Below are 24,165 nucleotides of genomic sequence, written 5' to 3' on the forward strand. Positions count from 1 at the left end.
ACGGGAGCCGTATGTAAAGCCTCCTGGTTTGGATCCCGGTTGACCTGAACATGCAGTGTGCTCATGATCCCGGCTGGCTGGAAACCTGGCAACTATTACCACAATTTTAGAGTACGTTTCACATCCTAGAAAGAAATGTGTACCCTTCAGCAGTCATCCTTCATATCCTCTCAATCCCCTCAGCCCTAGGTTTAACCACTGATCTATGTTCTATTTGGCATATTTCATATAAATGAAATCAACATTTAAAAATAAAAGAATTATTCAACTATTGATTTATTTTAATTTGACCAGAGAGAAAGGGAAAGCGAGAAAGCAAGCTGCCAGGTCTGAGACTCAAACCGTGGTTGGCCATGTGGGAGTCCATGACCCTTAACCACCACACCACCTGCTGGCCCCCAAGCTCTCATTTTCTCACCATGTGTGTGATGCCCTGCTCCGTCTCAGCCTCTGTAGAGAGCCCCCCACTGACTCGATGATACTGCCACCAGATACTGCCCCTTGACCTTGGACCTCCAAAACCATGAACTACATAAACCTATTTCTGTTGGTTATTAAGCAACGGAGAACGGACTGAGACAGTAGGTGAAAGATTAAAAGGAGACCATGTGACCAGAGCAGTGACAAAGAAAATGTTAGTGGGAGGCCCAGAGTGGATTCTGTCCTGGGATGAGAAATGTCAGGGAGGGTTTTGTTTTTTTTTTTTGGAGAGTTTGTTTGTTTGTTGTTGTTGTTGTTTTTTGTTTTTTGGGGGGGTTTTTTTGCTATAGGGCATGTGCGCTCGCCAGAAAGAGAGAGACAGAGACAGAAAGCAAGAAATCACCCCCCCAGGGGGATGGCCACGCCGCAATCCCTTCTCCTCCATTCCCCTCTCGGAATCTTGGACATGCACGCACACACACCTGGCATGAGTTTAAGCCACCAGGTCCAGGACTCAAACCGCAGTCTACTACATGGGAGTCCAGCGACGCAGCCATTACGCCAACGGCTAATCCCATGTTAGGGAGATTTTGAAAAGAGTGACATCAACTTGTTACAAGAGGATCACTATGAAGACTGGAGTGGGGAGGGTCTCCAAAGAGCGGGGTTGGCCAGCTGAGTTGCACTTGTGACATGCTTGAGGCGTGAGCCAACAGAATACTACCATGCTCAGTACATACTATGGTGCAATAGGTGTGTTTCTGGAGCATCATGGGAACTGAAGAGAGGGCCCTGGCTCAGTCATGGGGGAAGTGGAAATCAACCCTTGAAGGCCACAGAAAACCAGGTGAGCTCAGCAGATGTAGGAGCAGACACATCACACAGGCCTGAAGAAAACCTTGCAGCTGGTTTCATGTCCTTGGAGGGGCCAGGCAGGGCGAGCAAGGGCAGGGGGCCGGCAGCGTCGTAGTAGCCAATACAGAACCCTTCCCATGGGTCCAGCGCTATTTACAGTACATATTTTATCTCCTTTGTTTCTCAACGAAACCTTTAGATAGCAACAACTACTCTCATTTTACAGATGAGGGTAGGACCTGCAGATACTGATGTGACCAGGGTCATACTACCAAGTGGTGTTCTGGGTTCAGGTCCAGGACACCAGGGAGGCTTCAAGTGCACACACGCACCCCTCACTCACCCCCATGCTGGGGCAAGGGGTGGAGCAGGAAGTGGAGGTCTATTTATCTCTACAAATGGCCCCTATTTGATCTGACAGTCAATAGAAGTACCCGGATTTGCCCCAACACGGGGCGGAGGGCTGGGGCAGTCCCTGTTGTGCCGAGGGAAAGGACACCTTACCGGGGCAGCTTCATAGGCCTGCGGCAGGACCCCGCGCTTGATGTAATGCTCTGCTGCTTTGAAATAATCATTTGTGGCTAAGGTGCACCACACTTTCATTTCTCAGTTGCCACGCAAACTATGTAACCCTCTCTGACCATACCGAACACCGTGCACACTGCACTTTATGGGCAGTTGGAGGGATTCTGGAGGGTCCAAAAGCCTGGGCCCACAGATAGTCTGGGTAAGGCGTGGCAAGAGCGCAGGACGAGGCGTGGGGTACCCCAGCGCTTACCGGGTCTTAGCATTAGGTGCTGTTATGTGGGGGTTCTGATAGTGACCCCTTCGGGGTCGGGCTAGCCTAAGGTGCGCAGCCGCGCAGAGCAGTGCTCGCTAGGACTGGGGCGGGACGGGGCGCGCGGGCGCGCAGGTCCGGGGCGGAGCAAGTCGCCAGACTCCTCCTCCGTGTGGCCTGGCGGCGGCCGCGGCTCCACTACCAAGTAGGTCCCAGGAAGAGGAGGAAGAAGCGCAGGCCGGCGATTCCCAGCGTGCAGCGGTGCTGCAGCAGCCATGGAGCCTAACGTGCGCTTCTGGGTCACGGAACACCAAGTACGGCGCGGGCTGGCGCGGCTGGGGACAGGGAGGGCGCAGGCCCGGTGACCTTGGGCAGCCCACGTGGTCGTCCCGCGCCCACTTTTCAAGGCCTGGAAAAGAGCTTGATGCCCACATCACCTGCTCAGGTTCTGGGAGGGGACGAGGAGAAACCCTAACTTGCTGGATGTCCTAGGTCACGGCTGTTACCGTGTATCACCTCGGTGCCTGGCCCAGCCAGGGAGGGTTGTCGCAAGGTCACTGTCCAGTGCACCCAGGCAGAGCCTAACCCTGCAGGTGCCCGCTCTGTGTTACTTGAACTGTTGCTGAGCAGCATTTTGGGGGCAAAGAGGTCCTCTCAGCCTTCCCCCGTCCCCTTGGTAGGCTTAGTCACTCACTGAAACCCCCAGGACCAAAGCCACTGGGGACAGAAAGTAAGACAGGCTCACCTCCCTACATCGTTGTGGGCTGTGCTGACCCGCCCCGTAGAGATATGATGTGAGCCACACGGGTCATTTTAAAATTTCTAGTAGCCACATTAAAAAGAAACAGCTGGGAACCAGCAGATGGCTAGCGATTAGGTTGCTGGACCCCCAGTGACCAATTGCGTTCAAGTCACAGACTTGTGGCTTTTTAAAAATTTATTCATTCATTTATTTTCATCTGACCAGAGGGAGACAGAGAGTGAGAAAGCAAGCCACCAGGTCCAGGACTCCAACCACCCACCGTGGCCATGTGGGAGTGTCCAGTACCTTAACCACCATGCCACCTGCTGGCCCCCAACTGGTGGCTTTAAAATCACAGTGGATGTTCTTCATGCCAGAGATCCTAGGAGGAGAATGGAGGAGAAGGGATTGCAGAGTGGCCATCTCCCTTAGGGGGTGACTCCTCACTTTCTCTCTCACTGTGTCTGTCTCTCCTGCGAGTGCATCACCCTAAGGCCAAAATCGTCTAAAAACAAACAGCTGAAGTAAATTTTAATGGTACATTTAGCCCAACAGGTGCAAAATATTAATACTTTAACTTGTAATCAGTAAAAAGCATTCATGAGATATTTTACATCCTTTTCTGGTGCACAGTCTTGAGCTCTGGTATATGTGAAGGGTCTTCAAAACATTTATGAAAGATATTTATTATTTTAAAAAATTGCGTTCTTTTATTTATTTATTTATTACCACAATAAAATAGCTTAATTTCATTGTTCTGCGAAGGTCTCTCATGTGCTATATACACAAAGCACATCTTAATTCAGCCTGGCCACATTTCTTCTTTTTTTATTTTAATTGCCAGAGAGCATAATCCCTTCTCCAGTTTTCCATCCTGTCAAAATTTGGGGCATGGCTGTACATGTGCCCAGCACGTATTTCAAGCGATCAGGTGCATTTGAACCACCAGTGGCCATGCGGGATCCGGCTCCTTTAAGCATAGGCTAAGGGCAGCCCCACCCTGCCCGCATTTGGAGTGTTCTGTCACCCCGTGTGGTGACTTGGACTGCCAGTCCTGTATTTTCAGGTGGAGTAGTTAAGAAGGGACTGGGAGCTCAAGTTGCCTTGGCAGAGTCAGGACTTAAAGCCAGAACCACTGCATTGTTTGGGGCCTGGTTGGAACAGATGGTCTGCTTTTTCCGCATGTGACCTGAACTGCATTTATTGGGGTGTCTGTTCTTCATTACTGGAGTCAAGCCTTACAACCCCAAGAGTGAGGAAAGAGATTTCAGACCTTTCAAGGTAGTGGCTTTGAGTTCATTGTGGGCCCATTTGAACCCCAAAGTCTGAGCTTTGCTCCACCAGGAGCAGACTGCTGAGTCATTCGCTGGCCATGGTACCTTAGTCCCTTCGTGAACCCACGTAAGCCTCAGCTTCCTTACCTGAGAAATGGGGGTGCCGTGACAAGTCCAAATGATGCCCTTAGAAGGTGGATCACAGGACAGGGTCCTGGAGGTAAATGGTAACTGTTACTATTATCTTTGTTCTTCTGCTGCCATTAACCTGCTCTCTGGTGCTTTTCTTCCTCCTAAGTCTTTTTTCCAACGACTTCGTCTGTGGATAGAATTACTAGATCCTACGAATGTGATCATTTCAGTCGTAAGTATTTTCCTTCTCAGTCTTTCAGAATTAATGAATTTCACATTTTCTTTTGAAACTTGAAGACTGCACATCCCTTTTAAAAGCAGTCAAGAGGCCAGCAAGTGGTGTAGCAGTTACATCACTGGACTCCCACATGGCCACGTGCAGTTTGAGTCCCAGACCTGGTGGCTTGAAAATCATGCCAGGCACGTGTGCATGTATGTGTGGCCAAGATTCCAGAAGGAGAAGGGGTTGTGGCATAGCCATCCTCCAGTGAGCACTCATGCTCTAAGGCAAAAACCTTTTTTTTTTCCTAGAGATTTTTTTGCTATAAGGCACATGCCCTCGATCAAGAGAGAGGGAGAGGGACAGAGAGACAGAAAGCGAGAGATGACCATGCCATAATCCCTTCTCTTCCACTCCACTTTCCTCTTGGGATTTTGGGCACATACGCACATGTGCCCAGCATGAGTTTGAAGCTGCTGGGACTTGAACCTGGCTGGTCATGTGGAAATTCAGCAACATAGCCACTATGCCATTTGCGCTCATCCTGGTGAAAACCTTTTTTTTTAAAAACAAAAAAAAAAAACCAAACAAAAAAAACGGTTGAAATAACAAAGTGTCTCTGTATTATTATGTTTTTATTCCTTTCCAATGAAGCAGTTAGATGGAGGTGCCCCATCACCAGTAATAACCCTTCAGGGAAAAACCCAGAGGGACACTCCCAAACACATACTCAAGATGTTCCTTATAAACTTGTTTATCATAGTAAGAACAAAATAAAAAAGAAACAATGAAAATTCCTACCAGTAGGGAGATAGATAAATATAATACAGCATGTTTATAAAGTGGGATTTTGATTAGCTATTTAAAGTGATGAACTATTATCAATGTGATATTAAGTGAAAATATATATATGATATTAAATAGAAAAATGTTGGGGCCAATAGGTGGTTAAGGTGCTGGATTCCCACACGGCCTTTTGCGATTCGAGCCCTGGACCCAATGGCTTGAAAATCATGCTGGGCATGTGTGTGTACATGCTCAAATTCCCAAAAGGAGAATGGAAGAGAAGGGATTGTGGTGTGGCCATCCCCCCTGGGGGGTGATTTCTCATTTTCCCCCTCTCTGTTTCTCTCTGGTGAGTGCACATGCTCTAGGGGAAGAAAAAAAAAAGGAAAAGGTGTTTAGTGGAAAAAGCAAGATGCATGCAGCATAGCAGTTATGCAAATTATAACCAAAAATACAATATTAGTTTATGAGTACATGTATTTATGTATGTATATATGGTTAATATTAAAAATATATACTAGAATAATGTACCTTGAGCTAATAATAGTGGTTACTTCTGATAGGATGGAGAGAGAAATGAGACTAGAAGTAACGATACTTTTCAAAAAGTAAAATTAGAAGTAAATATAATGAAATGTTTGCTAACAGTATTTCTAGGTGAGGGGATTGCATTTTTGGTATTTAGTGTTTTTTTCTTTCTTTCCTTTGTTTTTCCTTGAGAGTATTTTTAGCTATAGGCACCTGCGCTCTCTGGAGAAACAGAGAGACAGAAAGCGAGAAATCACTCCGAGGAGGGAATAGCCACACTGCAGTCCTTTACCCTTCTCCTCTGTTCTCCTCTCAGGATTTTGGGTACATACATGCTCCCAGCGTGAGTTTTAAGCTGCTGGGTCTGGGACTCAAACCATGGTCAACTACATGGGAGTCCAGCGATGTAATCATTACGCTATCTGCTGGTCCCGGTATTGAGTATTTTTTCTTAAATTAAGAAAAAGAGAAAGGAACCGAGATTTATCTGATGGATACGGGGGTGGGCGAGAGAAGAGGGACTTCCTGGTGTCTGACTTGCACAACCAGTGGCTGGTGGTACTGTTCACCAAGACCCTGGACCTCACAGAGGCAGGGAGGTGGCAGCAGCAGAGGAGAAAGCGTGGGAGCTGTCTAGGAAGCTGGGAGGGCCAAATCTGGGTGACACATGCACCTGTCCTAATGGAAGCACTCGAGGATTAGAGAGCCTGAGCCTGCATGGTATGTTGGAATCGGGTGTGAGCTGAAAGGGAGCTTGTGATGCCAGAGTCTGTGGATAAGTCTGAACAATGTTAAGACCACTTACTGATTTTTTGATATATGGTTATAGGAAAAAATAGAAACATTGAGGCAACTGTTGTTCACAAATGAAGAGGCACCTATACATGTCTCGGAGGACGAGAAGGTATGTCTTGTGTGCCCAGGTATGCCCTATTCAAGGCTGAGTGTAATTGCCTTCCCATGGTTCTGTCTTCATGGTCTAAAATCAGATGGCATTTTGACCGTTCATCTTGTAAACACTGCTGAGGAGTCAGCTTTTCAAAACTCAGAGTTTTTTTTTTGTTTTCTGTAATTAAAAAAAATTTTTTTTAATTTCCTTGATGAGAGAGAGATATAGGGACACATATCCAAAATAGTGTGCCCTCTTGCAATACTCTTCCCCAGCCTTTCTAGCAGCCAGGGTCATGGCGTGTGTGTGTACATGCATGTGTGTCTCTCTCCCCACCCTTCATGTTCCAGGTATCTGAACCCTGAATGACCATGTGACTAGCAATGCAGAGCAGCTCTTAAATTACTTTTGCTGCAGCAGCTGGGCCACAGTTAGTTTTTTTAATTTTATTTATTTATTTATTTAAAATTATATTATTTAACTGTATTTATTTATTTATTTATTTATTTATTTTTATTTAACCAGAAAGGGACAGAGAGAGAGAGAGAGAGAGAGAAAGTAAGTTAGAAAGCAAGCTGCCAAGTCTGGGACTTGAACAGCTGTTGGCCATGTGGGAGTTCAGCACCCTTAACTACCATGCTACCTGCCAGCCCCACACCCCCAAATTTTATTTATTTAAAAGAATTTTGGGGGGGACCATCCAGGTGGTGGGGTGGTTAAGGCAGCTGGATTCCATATGGCCAACTGAACGTTTCACATCCTAGACCCTCTTGCTGTATATAGAACTTTCTGGAGTTCATAAAAATCAGTTCCTAAAGGCTTGTGGAAGCTCACATGTTTAACTTGCTCTCTGTGGGAATGGCCACACCATAATCCCTTCTATTCTTGGGATTTTGGGTATGCATGCACACGTACCCGGTATGACTTTCAGGCCTCTGGGTCTAGGACTTGAAGTGTAGTTGGCCACGTGGGAGTCCAGCGACATAACCATTATGCCATCTGCTGGTTCTAGAGATAGGACTTTTAATGCTCTGGTCAGTTTCTTCTTTATGTAAACTCTCTCTTTGCTTGTCATAATTTTATGTTTATCCATTTGATTCTCTCATTCATTTTTTTAAAGCTTATTTATCTCCTCTCTAAGAGAGAGAGAGACAGGCACACCCGATAGAGTACCCACAGTGTGATCCAGCCCCAGCCAGCCCAAGTCATAGGCATGCACACATGCCCAGCATGCACAGGGAGGCCACAGGACACTTGAGGATCTCCCTCTGTGGCCCCAGCTTCACTATTGTCTGGCCCCATTGATTCATTAGCATTTGGCCAGAGGCCGTGTGCACTCACTAATGAGAGACAGAGAGAGGGAAAGTTAGAAACCCTAATGGGGTATGGTCACACCTCAGTCCCTTCTCCACCTTTGTGATTTCGGACATGCATACAAACCTGCCTGATGTGTTGTTGTTGTTGTTTTTTAATTTAATTTAATTTATTATTATCATAATTTTATAAAATTACATTGAACACATATACCTTTTTAAAAATAATTATTTAATTTTATTTATTCATTCATTTATTTTAATTTGACCAGAGAGAGACACACAGAGAGAGGGAAAGTGAGGAAGCAAGCCTCCAGGCCCAGGACTCGAACCGTGGTTAGTCATGTGGGAATGGCCAGCACCTTAACCACCATGCCACCTGCTGGTCCCCTAATCACATATATCTTTACATGTATTACATTTCTTTTTCCAGCATGATTACCATGCATATCAGTCAAGACAAAGACAATACTATCCATATCATCATCATCAAATAGCTTTTTGTCTTTTTTTTTTTCAGATTATTATTATTTATTCTCATTATATTTTTAAACATTCAATCACTATATATCATTTGTTTGTTTGTTTTTGTTTTGGAAAGGTTTTTGCTATAGGACGTGTGTGCTGGCCAGAAAGACAAGAGAGACAGAAAGCAAGAAGTCACCCCCAAGGGGTGAGATCATGCCACAATGCTTTCTCTTCCATTCTCCTCTCGGGATCTTGAGCACGCACACATATGCACCCAGCGTGAGTTTAAGCCACCGGGTCCAGGACTTAAACCACGGTCGACTACATGGGAGTCCAGCAATGTAGCCATTATGCTATCAGTTGGTCCCAATTATTTGGGACTCAAACTGTGCTTGGCCATGTGGGATCCAGCTGCCTTAGCTACAATGCTGCTAGGTGTCCATATGTGTGTATATACATACGTGTGTGTGTGTGTATGTATGTGTGTGTGTGTATACACACACATATGTATGTATGTATATATTTCATATATTTCAACTTCTTCCATGAAAGAGAACAAGAGAGACAGATAGTGTATTCAATAGGGGCTCGATGCCATGACCCTCCCCCAGCTTCAGCCAGCTTGGATCATAGACACACTAGTGCCTGGCATACTGATGGGGCGTCTCCAGATGCAATCCTGGAACCTTCCATGTGGGTCAGCCTTGCAGAACCTCATGTTTTAGCACTGTGCCATTACCTGGCCCTGTTTTGTTCATTTTGGTTTGTTTTTTCCACATGATAGACAACATCAGCTCTGGATTTTACCCTCTGCAAGGGAGAGCTAAGGTAGCATCAGAAATTGGCTGCCTAGACACCTTTCAAAGCTCTTGTTTTTGTCTTTTTAGATACAAGAAGCTTGGAAGAGGAGTCTTGTAAGTTTCAGCCCCTTCCAAAATTTTAGCCTCATGAAATAACAGAAGTGGGCATTCAGCTAATAACCTTTTGCATATACTTTTTTAAAGTCAACAGTGCATCCAGACAGCAGTGAGCTGATACCAGCTCTCTTGCGACCTGCAGGTAAGTAGTTTTTATTTTCAGATTGGGGTGGGAAGACTTGGCTTCTAACACTTAGGAAACTGCCTGCTTTATTTTAACTTGTTTTACTCTAAAAGGATTTTCTGATGGTGAGTCTGAATCACAGCTTAAAAAGAATGCTCAAAGGGTCTGGAGTTGACAGTGGAGAAGAGTTAGCTTAGAACTGGGACCAGTCCTGCAGAAGGTTCTGGGCTTTGGGAATAAGGGACTGACCTATAAGAGAACACCCTCCGCTACTTCATGTCTCAGTGAACATACTGATGATGATGCCATTAATGGTTCCAGAACTCACAACTCTCAGTGCCAGGATTGGGGATGCTAGTTCGTATTCTTTCTCTTATTTTCATCATGTAGCTGAGATGAGGTGTAAAATTAATGATCTTTCTGACTCTCAAATTCCCTCTCAAAAAAAAGTTTGTGGAAAATGTGTTGTTTTTGTTTTTGTTTTTGAGAGGTTTTCGCTATAGGGCACGTGCCCTCGCCAGACAGACAGAGAGAGACAGAGAGACAGCAAGCGAGAAATCACCCCCCAGGGGGGATGGTCACGCCGCAATCCCTTCTCCTCCATTCTCCTCTCGGGATCTTGGGCACGCACACACATGCGCCCAGCGTGAGTTTTAAGCCACCAGGTCTGGGACACAAACCACGGTCGACTACGTGGGAGTCCAGCGACATAGCCATTACGCTAACTGCTGGTTTCCGAAAATGTATATTTTTTTAAAAATGATGTGTGAATTCCAAAATTTGCACCAAAATAAGCTCTTTAATTTCATTTATCCATAAACTTTTTGAAGTGCCCTCGTATATTATAAACAAGAGACTGGAAATAATGTAAATGTCTAACAACTCAGACTGTAGTTAAATAATTCATGAGGAAGAATGAGGTACGCTCTGTCTACTTCTGTGGAAAGATAAATCTTTAGGAATTAGTATTAAGGGGAAAAAAGCAAAGCATAAAACTGTATAGTGTTCCTGTTTGTATAACTAAGGGCTGTGTGTGAGAGAGAGGATTTGTGTATATCCTGGTGATGTCCTTAGTTTATCTGGAAGGATGAACAAGTAACAGTTTGCACTGCTTAGCTCTGGGGAGGTTCGAGGGAGACTTTTCCTATTAGGTCTTTTTGTTCTATGTTTTTTATTTTTTGCCATATGTATATAGCTATTATTTTTATTAGGAAAAAAAGAAAGAGTGGAAATGTCCTTTAAGGTCTGTTCCTCCAGGAGGCTGGAGAAGAGTTAGGCGGGCAGTGCCCCTCTGGCCTCTTCTTTGCCTCAGCGACTGCACCCACTGACAGCTCTGCTCTTCTCTGCCAGCTTTCCTGCCCCTGATGGCGCCCACGGTGAGTAAGTTGCTACTCACTGCTAGGAAACCTGACAAGGGTTAGGAAGATATCTACCCACCTCCAGCTCCAGACCCCTGTCCTCAAACTGCCAGATAAATGGACACCCCCTCTGACCCTTGTCATATATATACACATCCCACCCCTACCTCCACCCACTTACCCAGTTAGGTGTCTGGTTCTCTTGAAGGTCTACAGTGTCAACAGGTCATGCTTTATTTAAATAGCTTCCGGGACCAGCAGTTGGCATAATGGCTATGTCGCTGGACTCCCGTGTAGTCGACTACGGTTTGAGTCCCAGATCAAGTGGCTTAAAGTTATGCCAGGCACGTGTGCGTGCGTGCCCAAGATCCCAAGAGGAGAATGGAGGAGAAGGGATTGTGGTGTAGCCATCCCCCCTGGGGGGTGATTTCTCTCTTTCCTTTCTCTCTGTCTTTCTGGCGAGTGCATACACCCTATAACAAAAACCTCTCCAAAAAAATAATAATAATAAATAAAATATTTAAACACCTTCTGTGCTCAAGGCATTATGGTGGTCAGCGAGTTCATAAAACTTGCTTCCTGCCACAAGCCCTTTGGAATTATTCTGCACCTACTCTCTCAAATCTTCCCCTGACACAGCCCCTCTCCCGGGACAAGAAGTGGCCCCCATTGGTTCTCAGGAGCTTTGTGTCACCATCATTCCCTCCTTACTCCTTCCATACTTGCTCCGTGTCGCCTCCCGTGGTGGGTGTGGATTCCTCGCTGCCCTGCTGCAGGCCTCGGAGATGGGCCCACGTGAGGTTGCGGGTGCCCCCAGAGCCCAGTAGGAACATACTCCATGTTGGCTTATCCACTGACTGGGAGCCCCTGAACCTGCCCCGTCCCCCGTGCTTTGCGGTCGCAGCTCCTGCAGAGCACATTCCAACATCTCCCCTGGAAAGTTCTTTGCTCCTGCAGTCTCCCTCTCTCAAAACTACTTGTAACTGCTCTACTTTTCTTCTTATAAGGTATTCTTTTCAATGATGCCAGCAAAAGGGATAAAATCCATGATTTTACCTCAGGTAACAATTTTTTCTATCTCATGATTACTGAATTCTGTTATTCTTGAATCCAAAATGTGACCATTCGCCTCTCTTTCTGCAGGTTTCCTTATATACCTACACTACTGCTTTCAACATTTCTAACGGAAATGCAAGTTACGTGAGTATTAGGAGACCCAGAGAGTGTGAAACTGGTATTATTTCTTTTAGACTTGTTTGGGGTTTGTTTTTAATGGCCAGAGAGTGTGCATGCTCACCTGAAAGAGAGGGAGGGAAAAAGCATCCCCCCCAACAGGGCATGGTTGTGCTGCAAACTCCTCTTATCTCTCCATCCTTTTGGGATCTGGAGCACGCAAGCGCATGTGCCTGGCATGTTTCTCACTTCCAGGGGCCAGGATTTGAACTGCAGTTGGCCATGTGGAATCCAGCTCTGCTAACCACTAGGGTTGATTTGACTTTTTTTCTTTTTTTCCCTTGATTATCCCTGCTGGATAAAAACTGTGTAGTTACTAAATTTATATTTTTATTTTTCCTTAGAGTCGTCATCTGCATGAAAGTGTGTTATTAGGGACAGGAGTAATTGCTTCTTCAACCTTCCTTGGAGTAGGTATTTTGAAAATCTGTCAAATCTTTTTTATTCCTCAAAATCTAAAAGCTTTATTCTGATTACAATTTTAAGTTATGTTCCAACTTCGTTTAGAAAGTATGACTAGGAATAATGGCCAGACAGTATCACAGCAGTAATGCAACTGGATTCAAGTGGGCAGGTATGGGGTTGTGTCCTGGGACCTCCTGTACATTTCAGGTTTGCTTGTGCCTATCAGCAGTCTGGGTTGACTAAGTGTGTGCACACACGCGCCTGGCATGAGTTTCAAGTCGAACTGTGGTTTGCCATGTGGGAGTCCAGTACCTTAACCACTATGCCACTGGCTGGCCCCAATTAGTAATATACTGTTTTAGATGTTTTTTCCATAAGCTAGTGTGCACGCCAGACAGAAACAGAGAGAGGGCAAGTGAGAAATCATCACTGAGATGGGATGGCCACACCACAGTCCCTTCTCCATTCTCCTCTTGGAACTCGGCACATACACAAACTTACCCAGTGTGTTTTTTCAAGATGCCTAGTCGGGGACTCAGACCTCAGAGTCAGTCACACAGGATCCAGTGCCTTAACGATCATGCCATCTTCTGGCCTCTCACCTAGTAATCTTCTTAAAAATTAGTTTTTGCTACACAAATGTTACACAAATTGTATATTGTTTTGGCTGTTCGGATACTATAATGGTTTAAATGTAGTCTTTGGAGTCAGGCAAATCTGGGTTCCTTTCCAGGCTCAAACCCTTGATGGTTGTGTGACTGGGCAAATTATGTAACCTCTCTGAGTTCCTGTTTACTTCTCAAATGAACAGAGAGAGCTCCTCAATGTTATAAGAATTAAAACAAAATAATACACACAGAGCACTGGCAGTGGGCTGGGCCAACCTATGATAGAGCTAGGTCAGTGCACGCTCTCTGCTTTTGAGTATGCTCAGCTGGATTTTTGGTCCCATGCAAAAATAATTCTTCTTTCTTGTTTCTAGATGATCCCTTATTTGGTCCAATTGAAATTTTCCCTAGATAACATTTGGATCCGAAGAGCCTTACCCGTTTTCTTTCTTGGTGAGTGGGGAGGGCAGGGAGCATGCAGCCTGGGGCTTGCCTTTGTGGTCTTTGGTCCTTCCATCTCCAGAGACTCCTGGGTCCCCCTTGGTCACATCATGATCAGTGACAGCCTCCATTTGAAACGTGCTGGGGCCCTAGGCCCACATTAGGTCTTTTTGGTTTAGGGATGATATTTGCCCTGTAGGTACCCCTCCCTCTGTCAAAGCATGGACACAAGCCCAAAAACACTAATTGCATTTTTAAAAATAATTTTTTATTTTATTTATTAATTATTGTTACTATTATTATTTTTATTTGTTAAAGGGCATGTGTGCTCACCAGAGAAAGACAAAGAGAGAAATTGAGGGGAAGTGAGAATGCAAGCCTTCAGGTCCAGGATTCTGAGTTGGCTATGGGGAGTCCAGGCCCTAGCCAACTGCTGGCCTGCTAATTGCATTTTAAAGATTATCTGTACAAACCCTTTACATAATTTCACCTAATCCTGAGAGCGTATAGGTAGGAACTGTTACCATTGATGGCTGGGTATTCAAATCTCTTCTCTTCCTAATAACTGAAAAATATGGGTCTCAATAACTTAAGAGAATAAAGGTTTATTCAGGTCACAGTTCGGAGGTCAAAGGCCCAGGGCCATATCTTCTTCACAGCCTGGTAGAGAACTTCAGCAAAGCTGTCTTGTACCCGTCTGGGTCTCATTTCCTCATTTCCTGCCTCATTTCCTCTCCTTTTAAATCCACCTAGACTCATTCAAGGGGCCTGCCCATGGGACCAGCAGTTAGCTTAATGGCTATGTCGCTGGACTTCCATATAGTCGACTGCTGTTTGGTCCTGGACCCGGTGGCTTAAACTCACGCCAGGCATGTGTGCGTGCGTGCCCAAGATCCCAAGATCCCGAGAGGAGAATGGAGGAGAAGGGATTGCAGCATGGCCATCCCCCCTGGGGGTGATTTCTCCCTTTCTATCTCTCTGTCACTCTCTGTCTTTCCGGCGAGTGCACGCGCCCTATAGCAAAAACCTCTCAAAAAAATAAATAAATAAAAAAGGGGGCCTGCCCTGTCTAGTTGCTGATCCCCTCCCAAAGGCCCCACTCTTCAGCACAATCTTGGATCAATTTTTCACCCTTTTAATCCCATCACAGTGACTCAACACCTAAATTTTGGGGTGGGGAACACTCAAACTCAAACTGCAGCAGATGAGGAAACTGAGGCACAGGAAGGTCAAGTAACGGGCCCTGAGTTATTTAGCAAGCAGACGGTAGTGTGGGGTCACAAGTGGGCAGGCTCCAGAGGAGTGGTGGAGTTACTCGCCAAACCTTTTGAGTTTGCCAGCCTGCAGGTTCGCTGGTTCATGCTCTCAATTTGGGTTTGGGAGCCGAGCGGTGTGAAGAGTCAGCAGAACAACATCCATGGTGAAATGGGGAAATCACGTGACAGAGAGACCTGGTCAGACCGGCTTCAGCAAAGATAGGAGGTGTATTTTAAGGATTCCGGGAATCTTATCGGCAAACCAGGCTGGGTTTCATGTGCTGGAACCTGGTGCTGGGCTGGTCAGGATCCAAGATTGAGTGACCAGCGGTTCTGAATCAATCTCCACACCCCAGGAGAGGGTGGCAGGTCCAGTGTGTGGCAGGTGACCCTGAGGTTCAGAGAAGACCACCTGTCAGAGAGAGGCTTGACATCAACCGGAATTTATCCCCCTGTTGCATTCTTCTTTTTTCTACATTGACAGCCCACATCAGTGGAATGAATGTTTTTACATCCCGAAGTTTGGAGCCCATTCGAGGCATCCAGGTCATGGACAAGGAAGGCAATGTCATAGGCCATTCCAAAAGAGCTGGGAGAAAGGTAGGGGGTACCTGGACTGGGGGGATTGTCTGCCGAAGTGGGACTTTCCCTCTGAGAGCTGGTAGCAAATTCACATCTGCCTTCAGTGTCTCCCTACTCTGTTGTCTCTCGTGCCAACAGAGAGATCTCGCGTAGTGTCCTCTGAGATTTAAAGATGGCTCATTAGTCTGGGTTTTTCTGAGAAACAGAACTGATAGGATGTAGGTGCATCCCTAGGAAGAGGTTTTGCCTTAGGGGACTGGCTCACAGGATGGTGAGAAAGGTAAGTGGGGAATACTTAGGGTGGGCCTGCTACAGTCTGGAGGCAGAATTTCTTCTTTAGGAAACCTTCATGTTTGCTCGTAAGGCTTTTCAACGTTTGGGTGAGGACCTCCACATTATGGAGAATATCCTTTATTAAAGTCAGTGAATTGTAGGTGTTAAACACATCCACAGTACCACCCATCAATAACTGGGTGCTGTCCCCAAGTTGGCCTGTGAGACTGACCACCATGGTTGACATCTAACAAGTGGTAGGCTCCTCTCTGAGTGTGAGATCTTTTTCAGGGTCATTATCCACCATCACAGTTGGTGCCAATTGGGAGTCCCTCTTGGGGACCACACCCCCATCCTCAGCCTGCCCTTTACTCGGAAAGGTCAACAGACACCCCTTTCTAGGTTTAAAGGAAGCCCTCTCACTTCTACTTCATAGCAGATTTTCTTGTAGGCTCCATCTTGAAGGGCCAATTTGTTGTCCAGGTGGACTTAGGAAATCCATGTTCTTAATGAAGACTTTTATAAAAAGACTTCAACTGGCCCAGCAGGTGGTATGGTGGTTAAGAGGTCAGCTGCATGGTTCAAGTCCCAGACCTGGCAACTTGAAAAACTGGGCAGGGCCAGCAGGTAGTGTGGACTCCCACATGACTGACTGCAGTTCGAGTTCCAGACCTGACAGCTTGCTTTTTCTCTCTCCCTCTGGGAGTGTATATGCCCTATAGCTAGTCAAATAATAATAATAAAATAAAAGAAATCATTATTTTTTTTTAAAAAAAGAAAGTATGAAAAACACACTGGGCCTGTGTGCGTGCATGCCCAAAATCCTGGGAGCAGAATGGAGAAGAAGGGATTGTGGTGTGGTCATACCCCCTGAGGAGTGATTGGTTACTTTTCCTCTCTCTCTCCAGAAAGTAGAAAAACTTAACAAAACAAAATAAAAAGAAAAGAAGAAAAATCCTGAATTTTTAATAATTTTTACTGTTAGTTTATTCTTTTGCTCAATTCGACACAGTGTGCTTCTGTGTGCATTCAACAGTAAGAACCTGGAAACGTGTATGGTAGTTTCATTTTAGGTATAGAGTTTCTTCGATAGGGTCTTTTCACGTCATGTTCCCCTGCCTTAGCCTCCCAAGTAGCTGGGACTACAGGTGTGTGTGCCATCATGCTCAACTTTTAGTGTGATCTGGGATTCAAACCCAGGCTGCCCAGGTGACCTGACCTGCTGGCCCCGAAACTTTTTTAAGGTGTTTTCTTTTTTTTTTGAGAGGTATTTGCAATAGGGTGTGTGTGCTCACTGGAGAGACAGAGACAGAAAGTGAGAAATCACCCCTCTGGGGGAATGTCACACCACAGTCCCTTCTCCTTGGTTCTCTTCTTGGGATTCTGGGTATCCACGTATATGCACACAGTGTAAGTTTCAAGCTGCTGGATCCAGGATTCGAACTGTAGTCAACTACATGGGAGTCCAGTGACATAACCATTACGCTATCTGTGGAAACTATTTTTTAAAAATAGCTTTGTGAAGGTGAAATTTACACACTATACAATTCACCCCTGTAAGCATACAGCTCGGTGGGTTTGAAGACAGTTGTGCCATCACCACAGTCAGTTTGCGTCTGGCTTTCACTCTGGGACTCCTCCGTCTTGTACTGTGTGTCAGTGGTTTATTCCTTTCCACTGCCAAGCGGTATTCTGTATGAATGTGCCACATTTTCCTTAGCCCTTCTCTGAGCAGTGGACATTTGGGGTGTGTCTACTTTTGGGCGATGGTGAATAGTGCTCCTCTAAGCAGTGACTTACAGCTCTGTAGACGTCTCCTTGCATTCCTCTTCAACCCAAGTTTAACTTCAGAGTGTTAATCTTGCCATGAACTCTTCCCAGCCTGACAGAGGCCTGGTTCCGTGGTGTAGCAGTAATGCACTGCCCAGGAGAAGCTCAGTCCCACATGGTGACCACAGTTTGAATCCCTGGCTAGTCAGCCTGAAACATGCCAAGCACATACCCAAGTGCCCAAGCTCCAACAGGCTGGAGCGTTGGAAGAAGGGAACTGCTGCTGACCAGACCCTGCGGAGGGCGCTCCTAGCTATCTTCTCTCTGTCCTTCTCTTGCTCACGTGTGTCTGCATGTGTGCTGTCATGAATGAAGGAGAAAGAGCTGATGAGTAGTGAGGACGGATGTTCCCACAAGTCATGCCCCAGCACTTCCTGCCTGCCAGGTGTGGTGCTAGGCTCTGGAGGCCCTAGCCCCTCCCCGCCAGAGCCCCCTGTCTGCAGGAGCACCCAGCCACTAGTGGGTGGGTGGCCTCAGACCTGCTGGCTGTCAAGAGTCCATTTCACAGAAGGACCTTCATTTTTTGTTTTAGGGTCAATTTAGGGTAAAAGGAAAGGATTGGTGGTCTGCTAAAAAAAAAAAAAAAAGTTTAACTTTCTTTTAAGAATAAAGCGTCTGCAACTGTCTGCAACTGTGCGTAAGCGTAAGCATTCTTTTGTCATTCCCCTGTCACTAAAAGGTTTATTTTCTTTGGCTAAAATTTCAGGAACTGAGTAACCAGCAGTATCTGATTGTAATAGGGCCCTTTGGGCGGATCTCAGGAGACTAGCTGATGTTGTTTTTCCCCTGCTGGCCCTGGGAACTGCTCACTCGCACAATGTGTCATGATGGCTGCCATGTTCGGAACCTCTCCCCTTTCACGTAGGCGGATGGAGGGAGGCGGACCCAGCCCCACTGACATGGAAACGCGCCCTGTTCAGCCACCACTTTTCTCTCCCTGAAGCTGAGCGATCTTACTATTTGTGAAACCTCATTTTAAAACGGCCCTCCTCAGCTCCCTCTGTCTTGTGGGGGAAAGGCATTTGCTGAAGAGGGGGCAGCGTGAGCTGAGCATGTGTGTTGTTGAGCGGGAGTGTGCCCTGCAATTGGCCGGGCAGAGGGCAGCTAGGTAGCAGGCACGAGCCTGGGGACAAAAGGTGTAACTGAGTCTCGGAAAGCCAGACTGGAATGAGTAAAGCTCAGAGGAGGGTAGGGGGAAGTGGTTTCCTGTCATGTTGAGCACAGGAATGTGCTATTTGTGGAGTTGTGCTTTACCCAGCGGTTGAGTTTTTTGGCTTTTTTTTTTTTTAAGAATTATTTTATTTAACTTTATTTATCCATTTATTTATTTTTTAATTTGACTGGAGAGGGACAAAATGAGAGAGGGAGGGAGGGAAGAGAGGAAAGCAAGCCACCAGGTACGGGACTCGAACTGTAGTCGGCCATGTGGGAGTCCAGAACCCTTAACTGCCATGCCACCTGCTGGTCCCTGGTGGGTTTATTTGTTTTTAAGTGTTTTGCCATAGGGTCTGTGCACTCACCAGAGAGAGAGGGAAAGTGAGAAATCACCCCCAAAAGGGGTATAGCTATACTGCAGTTCCTTCTTCTCCATTCACCTCGCAGGATTTTGGACACACATGCACACGTGCCTGGCATGCTTTTCAAGCTGCCAGGTCTGAGACTCGGAACTGTGGAGTCAGCCATGTGGGATCCAGCACCTTAACCATCATGCTACTGCTGCCCAACTCAGGGATTGAGTTCTAGAGTCATCATATAAGCCTCTTTTCCCCCTTGCTTGTGAGAGAGAGTGAGGAAATTGGAAGAGAAGAGAGAAAAATTGGTATTTTTTGACAGTATCTGGCTATTTCCATCCACCTGCTCTGCCTCCCACTTAGCTAGGATTACAGGTGTGTGCTGTGGCCTGGCCTGTTCAGGTTAATCTGGGATCTGAACCTGCATGAATCAGGCTGTGATCCCTCTCCCCTGTCCTAAATCTCATCAGGATCTTGGGCACACTTACGTACCAACTGTGTCTGATGTTGACTGGGTATTCGGACCCATAGTCAGCCACGTGGTTTACTGCAGTGCAGTTCAGTGTGCTACCACCTACACCACCGAGGCCAAACCAGAGTCCGTGATTGCTAACTGTGGTCACTGTGGTGTACTTCAGCTCTCCAGAATTTACTCATCCTGCATGACAGAAACTTTGTATCTTCTGAACCCAGAATTACTGAGACTAAATCATTTCCCATATCCTTCGTCATTCATGATATGTTACTGATAAGATTTAAGAATTATTTAATTTTATTTTTTATTATTATTATTAGTTTCTTTTTAAAAAATTTGCTACAGGGCACGTATGCTCACCAGAGAGAGGCAGAGTGAGAGGGGGAAAGTAAGAAAGTAAGCCACTAGGTCCACACCAGGTCCAGGACTTGAACTACTGTCAGCCATGTGGGAGTCCAGTGTCCCAACCACCACATCATCCACTGGCCCCACTGATGAGATTTTTAAGATTCAGAACCTGTTCCAATATAGAAATAGAGTGCAGTATGAGCCAACCCCTTGACCTGGTGGTTAAGGGAGCTGAAGCCTAGGCCAGCTGGTGGCATGGTGGTTAAAGTAACTGGATCCTATGAGGCCTACTGCATGGTTCGAGTCCAAGACTGGCGGGGTTTTTTTTTTTTTTTTTTGTTTTTTCTATAGGGCATATGCCCTCGCCAGAAAGACAGAGAGAGACAGAGAGACAGAAAGTGAGAAATCACTCCCCTGGGGGGATGGCCACGCTGCAATCCCTTCTCCATCCTCCATTCTCCTCTGGGGATCTTGGACATGCACGCACATGCACCTGGCATGAGTTTTAAGCCACCGAGTTTAGGACTTGAACCGCGGTCGACTACATGGGAGTCCAGCAACATAGCCATTACATTAACTGCTGGTCTCAAGACTGGCGGATTGAGAAACATACTGAGTGTGTGTTTATGCTTGCCCAAAATCCCAACAGAGAGAAATGGAGGAAGGACTGCAGTATAGCCTACCAGGGGCATATACTTTTTCACTTTCCCCTCCTCTCTCTGTCAAGCATGAGTATGTCCTACAGTCTGTGGGCACCACTGGTGAACATATGTGCCGTCTAGCAAACTAAAAAGAGCTGGATCCCAATGGCCAACTGTGCAGTTTGAAATGCAGACCTAGTGGCCTCAAAAACACACTGGGCACATGTGCACGCATGCCCCAAATCCCATGATGGAGAAATGGAGAAGGGATTACAGCATGACCATGATCCATTTCCTCTCTCTCCCCCACCCTCTGTCTTTGGTGAGCACAAGGGCTCCCTGGCAGATTAAAAAAAGAAAAAGGGGCCAGCAGGTGACATGGTAATTAGGGTGCTGGACTCCCAATATGGATGAGGTTGGTTCGAGTACTGGACCTGGTGGCTTGCTTTCTCACTTTCCCTCTCTCTGTCTCTCTCTTGTGAGCACATATACCCTATAGGAACTTTAAAATATTAAAATATGAATAATAATAAATAAAATTAAATAAGTATTATTTTAAAAGGACTGTTTACTTAATTTCATTTTTTCCTTTATTTATTTTAATTTGACCAGAGAGAGACACAGAGAGAGAGAGAGAGAGTGAGAAAGTAAGGCACAAGGTCCAGGCCTTGAACCATGGTTGACCACGTGGGAGTGTCCAGCACCTTACCACCACGCCACTTGCTGGTCCCCACTAAATAATTATTTGGACCATCAGGTGGCATGGAGGTTTGGGTTCAAGTCCTGGACCTGGAGGCTTGCTTTCTCACTTCCCCTCTCTCTTTCCTTCTGTCTCTCTCTGATGACTACAGCAAGTTAAATAATAACAATAATAGTAAAATAAAACAAAATAATAATTTAAAAAAAAACAGGGCCAAACAGGTTCTAAAAAGAATCATGAAATGAATCGATGTCACTGGACTCCCACGTAGTTGACCACAGTTCGAGTCCCGGACCCAGTGGCTTAAACTCATGCTGGGCGCGTGTGCGTGCGTGCTCAAGATCCCGAGAAGAGAATGGAGGAGAAGGGATTGTGGCGTGGCCATCCCCCCTGGGGGGTGATTTCTCGCTTTCTGTCTCTCGGTCTCTCTTTGTCTGTCTGACGAGCGCGCACGCCCTATAGCAAAAACCTCTCCAAAAAAAAAAAAGGAATCATGAAATGTATAGAAAAGAGAGCAATCATTCATATTATAAAAGGAAACCATTTTCAGTTCACAGTCCAAAAAAATGTTGATCTTACGGGTTTTAATACTGGCAGAAGCTGGTTTCCTCTTATGACTCCTGTAACATAACCATTCTAGATACCAGCTAATTAGCCATAACCCGACCAAAACTAATGACCGATTCCTCCCATTCTAAGGAAGACACTGCCGACACATGCCAACACCCATCAAGGCTTGTCGTCTGCTTCCCCCTCCGTTAATTCTGCCAGAATTAAATCCCTAAGAGCCAGGACAGTAGGGCAGGGATAAAATCTCCTTGGGTGACAATAACAGTTTTGTTTAGTCCTTACACGTCATAGAGTGCTTCTGTTTTCAGAGACAATGAATTGAAAATGTCCGCATGCATTTTTTCTTGTAGCTTTATTCTTTCTTCCATGAGTGAGAGACAGTAAGGCAACCTTCCCAACAAGCTTCTGATGCCACCATCCACCCCCCGCCTTCAGCAGTCCCAGACTGTGGGCTGTGTAGGCCCATTGTACTCAGGGAGGTCTCCAGATACAAACCTGGAATCCATTGTGTGGATTAACCTTGCAGAACGTCATATTTTAGAGCCAGTCCTGTGGCCGAGCAGTTAAGGGAACCATATCTCTCATAGCTGACAATGCAGTTCAAATCCTGTCCCCTACAAGCTTGTGAAACACACCAGACCATGTGCACAGCATGTTCCCCAAACCCTGAAGGGATGAGAAATGGCAGAGAAGAGATTATAGTGTGACCATGTCCCACGGAGGTTGCTTTCTTCCTCTCTTTCTCTCTGTCCATTTCTCTCTGATAAATGCATACATTCTCTGACAAATTTTTAAAAATAGAGAACCCCACTTTTTTTTTTTTTCCTTAAGAGAGATTTTTGCTACAGGGCACTTGTGCTCACCAGAGAGGCAGAAAGCAAGAAATCACCCCCCAGGGGCATGGCCACGCTGTAGTCCTTTCTCCTCTAGTCTCCTCTCAGGATTTTGGGTATGCATGCACATGTGCCTGGCTTGAGTTTTAAGCTGCCAGGTTTGGGACTCAAACTGTGGTCAACTACATGGGAGTCTAGTGACATAACCACTACACCATCTGCTGCTTCCAAGAGCACTGTGTTTTACTGTCCGGCCCACATGCGTGCTTTCTGTGTGACAGAGGAGAGCTGCTGTTTGCTTGTCACTGTATGGGCTCTAGGGTCCCCAGAAATCATCTCACCCTGTCTATTAAACTGCTCTCTTTCATTTTCACTAGGCTGTTAATGAAACAGCAATATCTAGAACTGTGCTGTTTGGGACCTCAGCGTTTATTCCTGAAGTCTTCACTTATTTTTTTAAAAGGTAAGAGGTGCTGTCATCTCCCCAGGTAGGAATAAATGTTTTCATAGTCAGAAGTCCTTATAAAACTTGTCTGATTCAGAACCCGGTGGGCAGTTTTCCTTAGTGCTCTTCCTGCTAGCCTCCATCCTCACAGTCAAGACAGGGAGATTGGAGACCAGCAGATGGTGTAGTGATGATGTCGCTGGACTCCCACATAGTTGACTGTGGTTTGAGTCCCAAACCTAGCGGCTTAAAACTCACACCAGACACGTGTATGTGGGTGCCCAAAATCCTGAGAGGAGAATGGAGGAGAAGGGATAGCAGTGTGGCCATCCCCTTGGGGGGTGATTTCTTGCTTTCTCTCTTTCTGTCTCCATCTCTCTGGCGAATGCATGTGCCCTCTAATAAAAATCTCTCTCTTTTTTAAAAGATTTATTTATTTGTTTATTTTTCTCACAAGAGTTTTGCCAGAAAAAGACAGAGAGAGAGAGTTAGAAAGCAAGCCACCAGGTCTGGGACTCAAACTGCGGCTGTGGTAGCCCATGTGGGAATTCCAGTGCCTTAACCACCACGCCACCTACTGGCCCCATAAAAACTCTTAAAACAAACAAACAAAAACAAGGAGATTGTTGTCCAGCTGTGGAAGTCCCGGAAGCCCCGTGTGTATACTCCACCACACTGCCCATAGTTTGCTCTGTGTCGTGGAGGCCAAGACCAAGGGCCTGCAAGGGTATACTTCCTCACTTGCAGGAGGATGAATTTGTATAATTTGCAGGATCTCCTAGGTCTGATGTTGGAATATTGCTCAAGCCTACTGACCCCTCATTCCGTACATGTTTTGAATCAGCTTCCATGGCCCCACAGTCAGTGTAGGGTCATCCCTATTGAGAAGTAAGAAATGGCTTTTTAGGTGGCAGGTGTAGGACTCTGTCAGGGCTCTCGTTGAGGGCTTCCTGAATGAGAAACCCACCCTGCTCGAGCTTACTTAGGTCAGCAGGAGATGTGGGGGTTGAGGTACCAGTGTGGGAGGGAGTGTAGCCTGTGGCAGCCTGAGCAGTATCCGCCTTTCTTCCTCTCCTGCATGGGTGCTGCTCTCCTTCCTCTTGCCACAGATCGGCTTCTTCATGTTGATGAGGGACAGAATGGCTGAACACTCCCAGCTTATAGCCTCACAGCCTCCTAAGCAGAGGTAAAAATGCAAAAAAAATCTCAG

The 24,165-nt window shown here is 46.1% G+C and overlaps 1 protein-coding gene across 2 annotated transcripts in view; it reads left to right on the plus strand.

The window, feature by feature from the left end:
• Positions 1 to 2,209: 2,209 nt before the first annotated feature.
• The window catches only part of SFXN4 (sideroflexin 4), a 25,625-nt gene continuing 3,669 nt past the window's right edge, over positions 2,210 to 24,165 (plus strand). Inside the window, exons 1-12 of one of the 2 annotated variants that reach the window (XM_006160402.3) lie at positions 2,210 to 2,367; positions 4,368 to 4,433; positions 6,565 to 6,639; positions 9,293 to 9,319; positions 9,410 to 9,464; positions 10,797 to 10,822; positions 11,812 to 11,865; positions 11,948 to 12,004; positions 12,382 to 12,447; positions 13,425 to 13,503; positions 15,232 to 15,347; positions 22,888 to 22,973. In XM_006160402.3, coding sequence (XP_006160464.1) covers positions 2,329 to 2,367; positions 4,368 to 4,433; positions 6,565 to 6,639; positions 9,293 to 9,319; positions 9,410 to 9,464; positions 10,797 to 10,822; positions 11,812 to 11,865; positions 11,948 to 12,004; positions 12,382 to 12,447; positions 13,425 to 13,503; positions 15,232 to 15,347; positions 22,888 to 22,973 — 746 coding nt within the window. In that variant the 5' untranslated portion in view covers positions 2,210 to 2,328. Of the gene's footprint in view, positions 2,368 to 4,367; positions 4,434 to 6,564; positions 6,640 to 9,271; positions 9,320 to 9,409; positions 9,465 to 10,796; positions 10,823 to 11,811; positions 11,866 to 11,947; positions 12,005 to 12,381; positions 12,448 to 13,424; positions 13,504 to 15,231; positions 15,348 to 22,887; positions 22,974 to 24,165 lie in introns of those variants that run through there. The other variant, XM_027776567.1, reaches the window with a different exon arrangement.

Source organism: Tupaia chinensis, unplaced genomic scaffold (genome assembly GCF_000334495.1).
Source record: "Tupaia chinensis unplaced genomic scaffold, TupChi_1.0 Scaffold000683_1, whole genome shotgun sequence".
Lineage (NCBI taxonomy): Eukaryota > Metazoa > Chordata > Mammalia > Scandentia > Tupaiidae > Tupaia > Tupaia belangeri.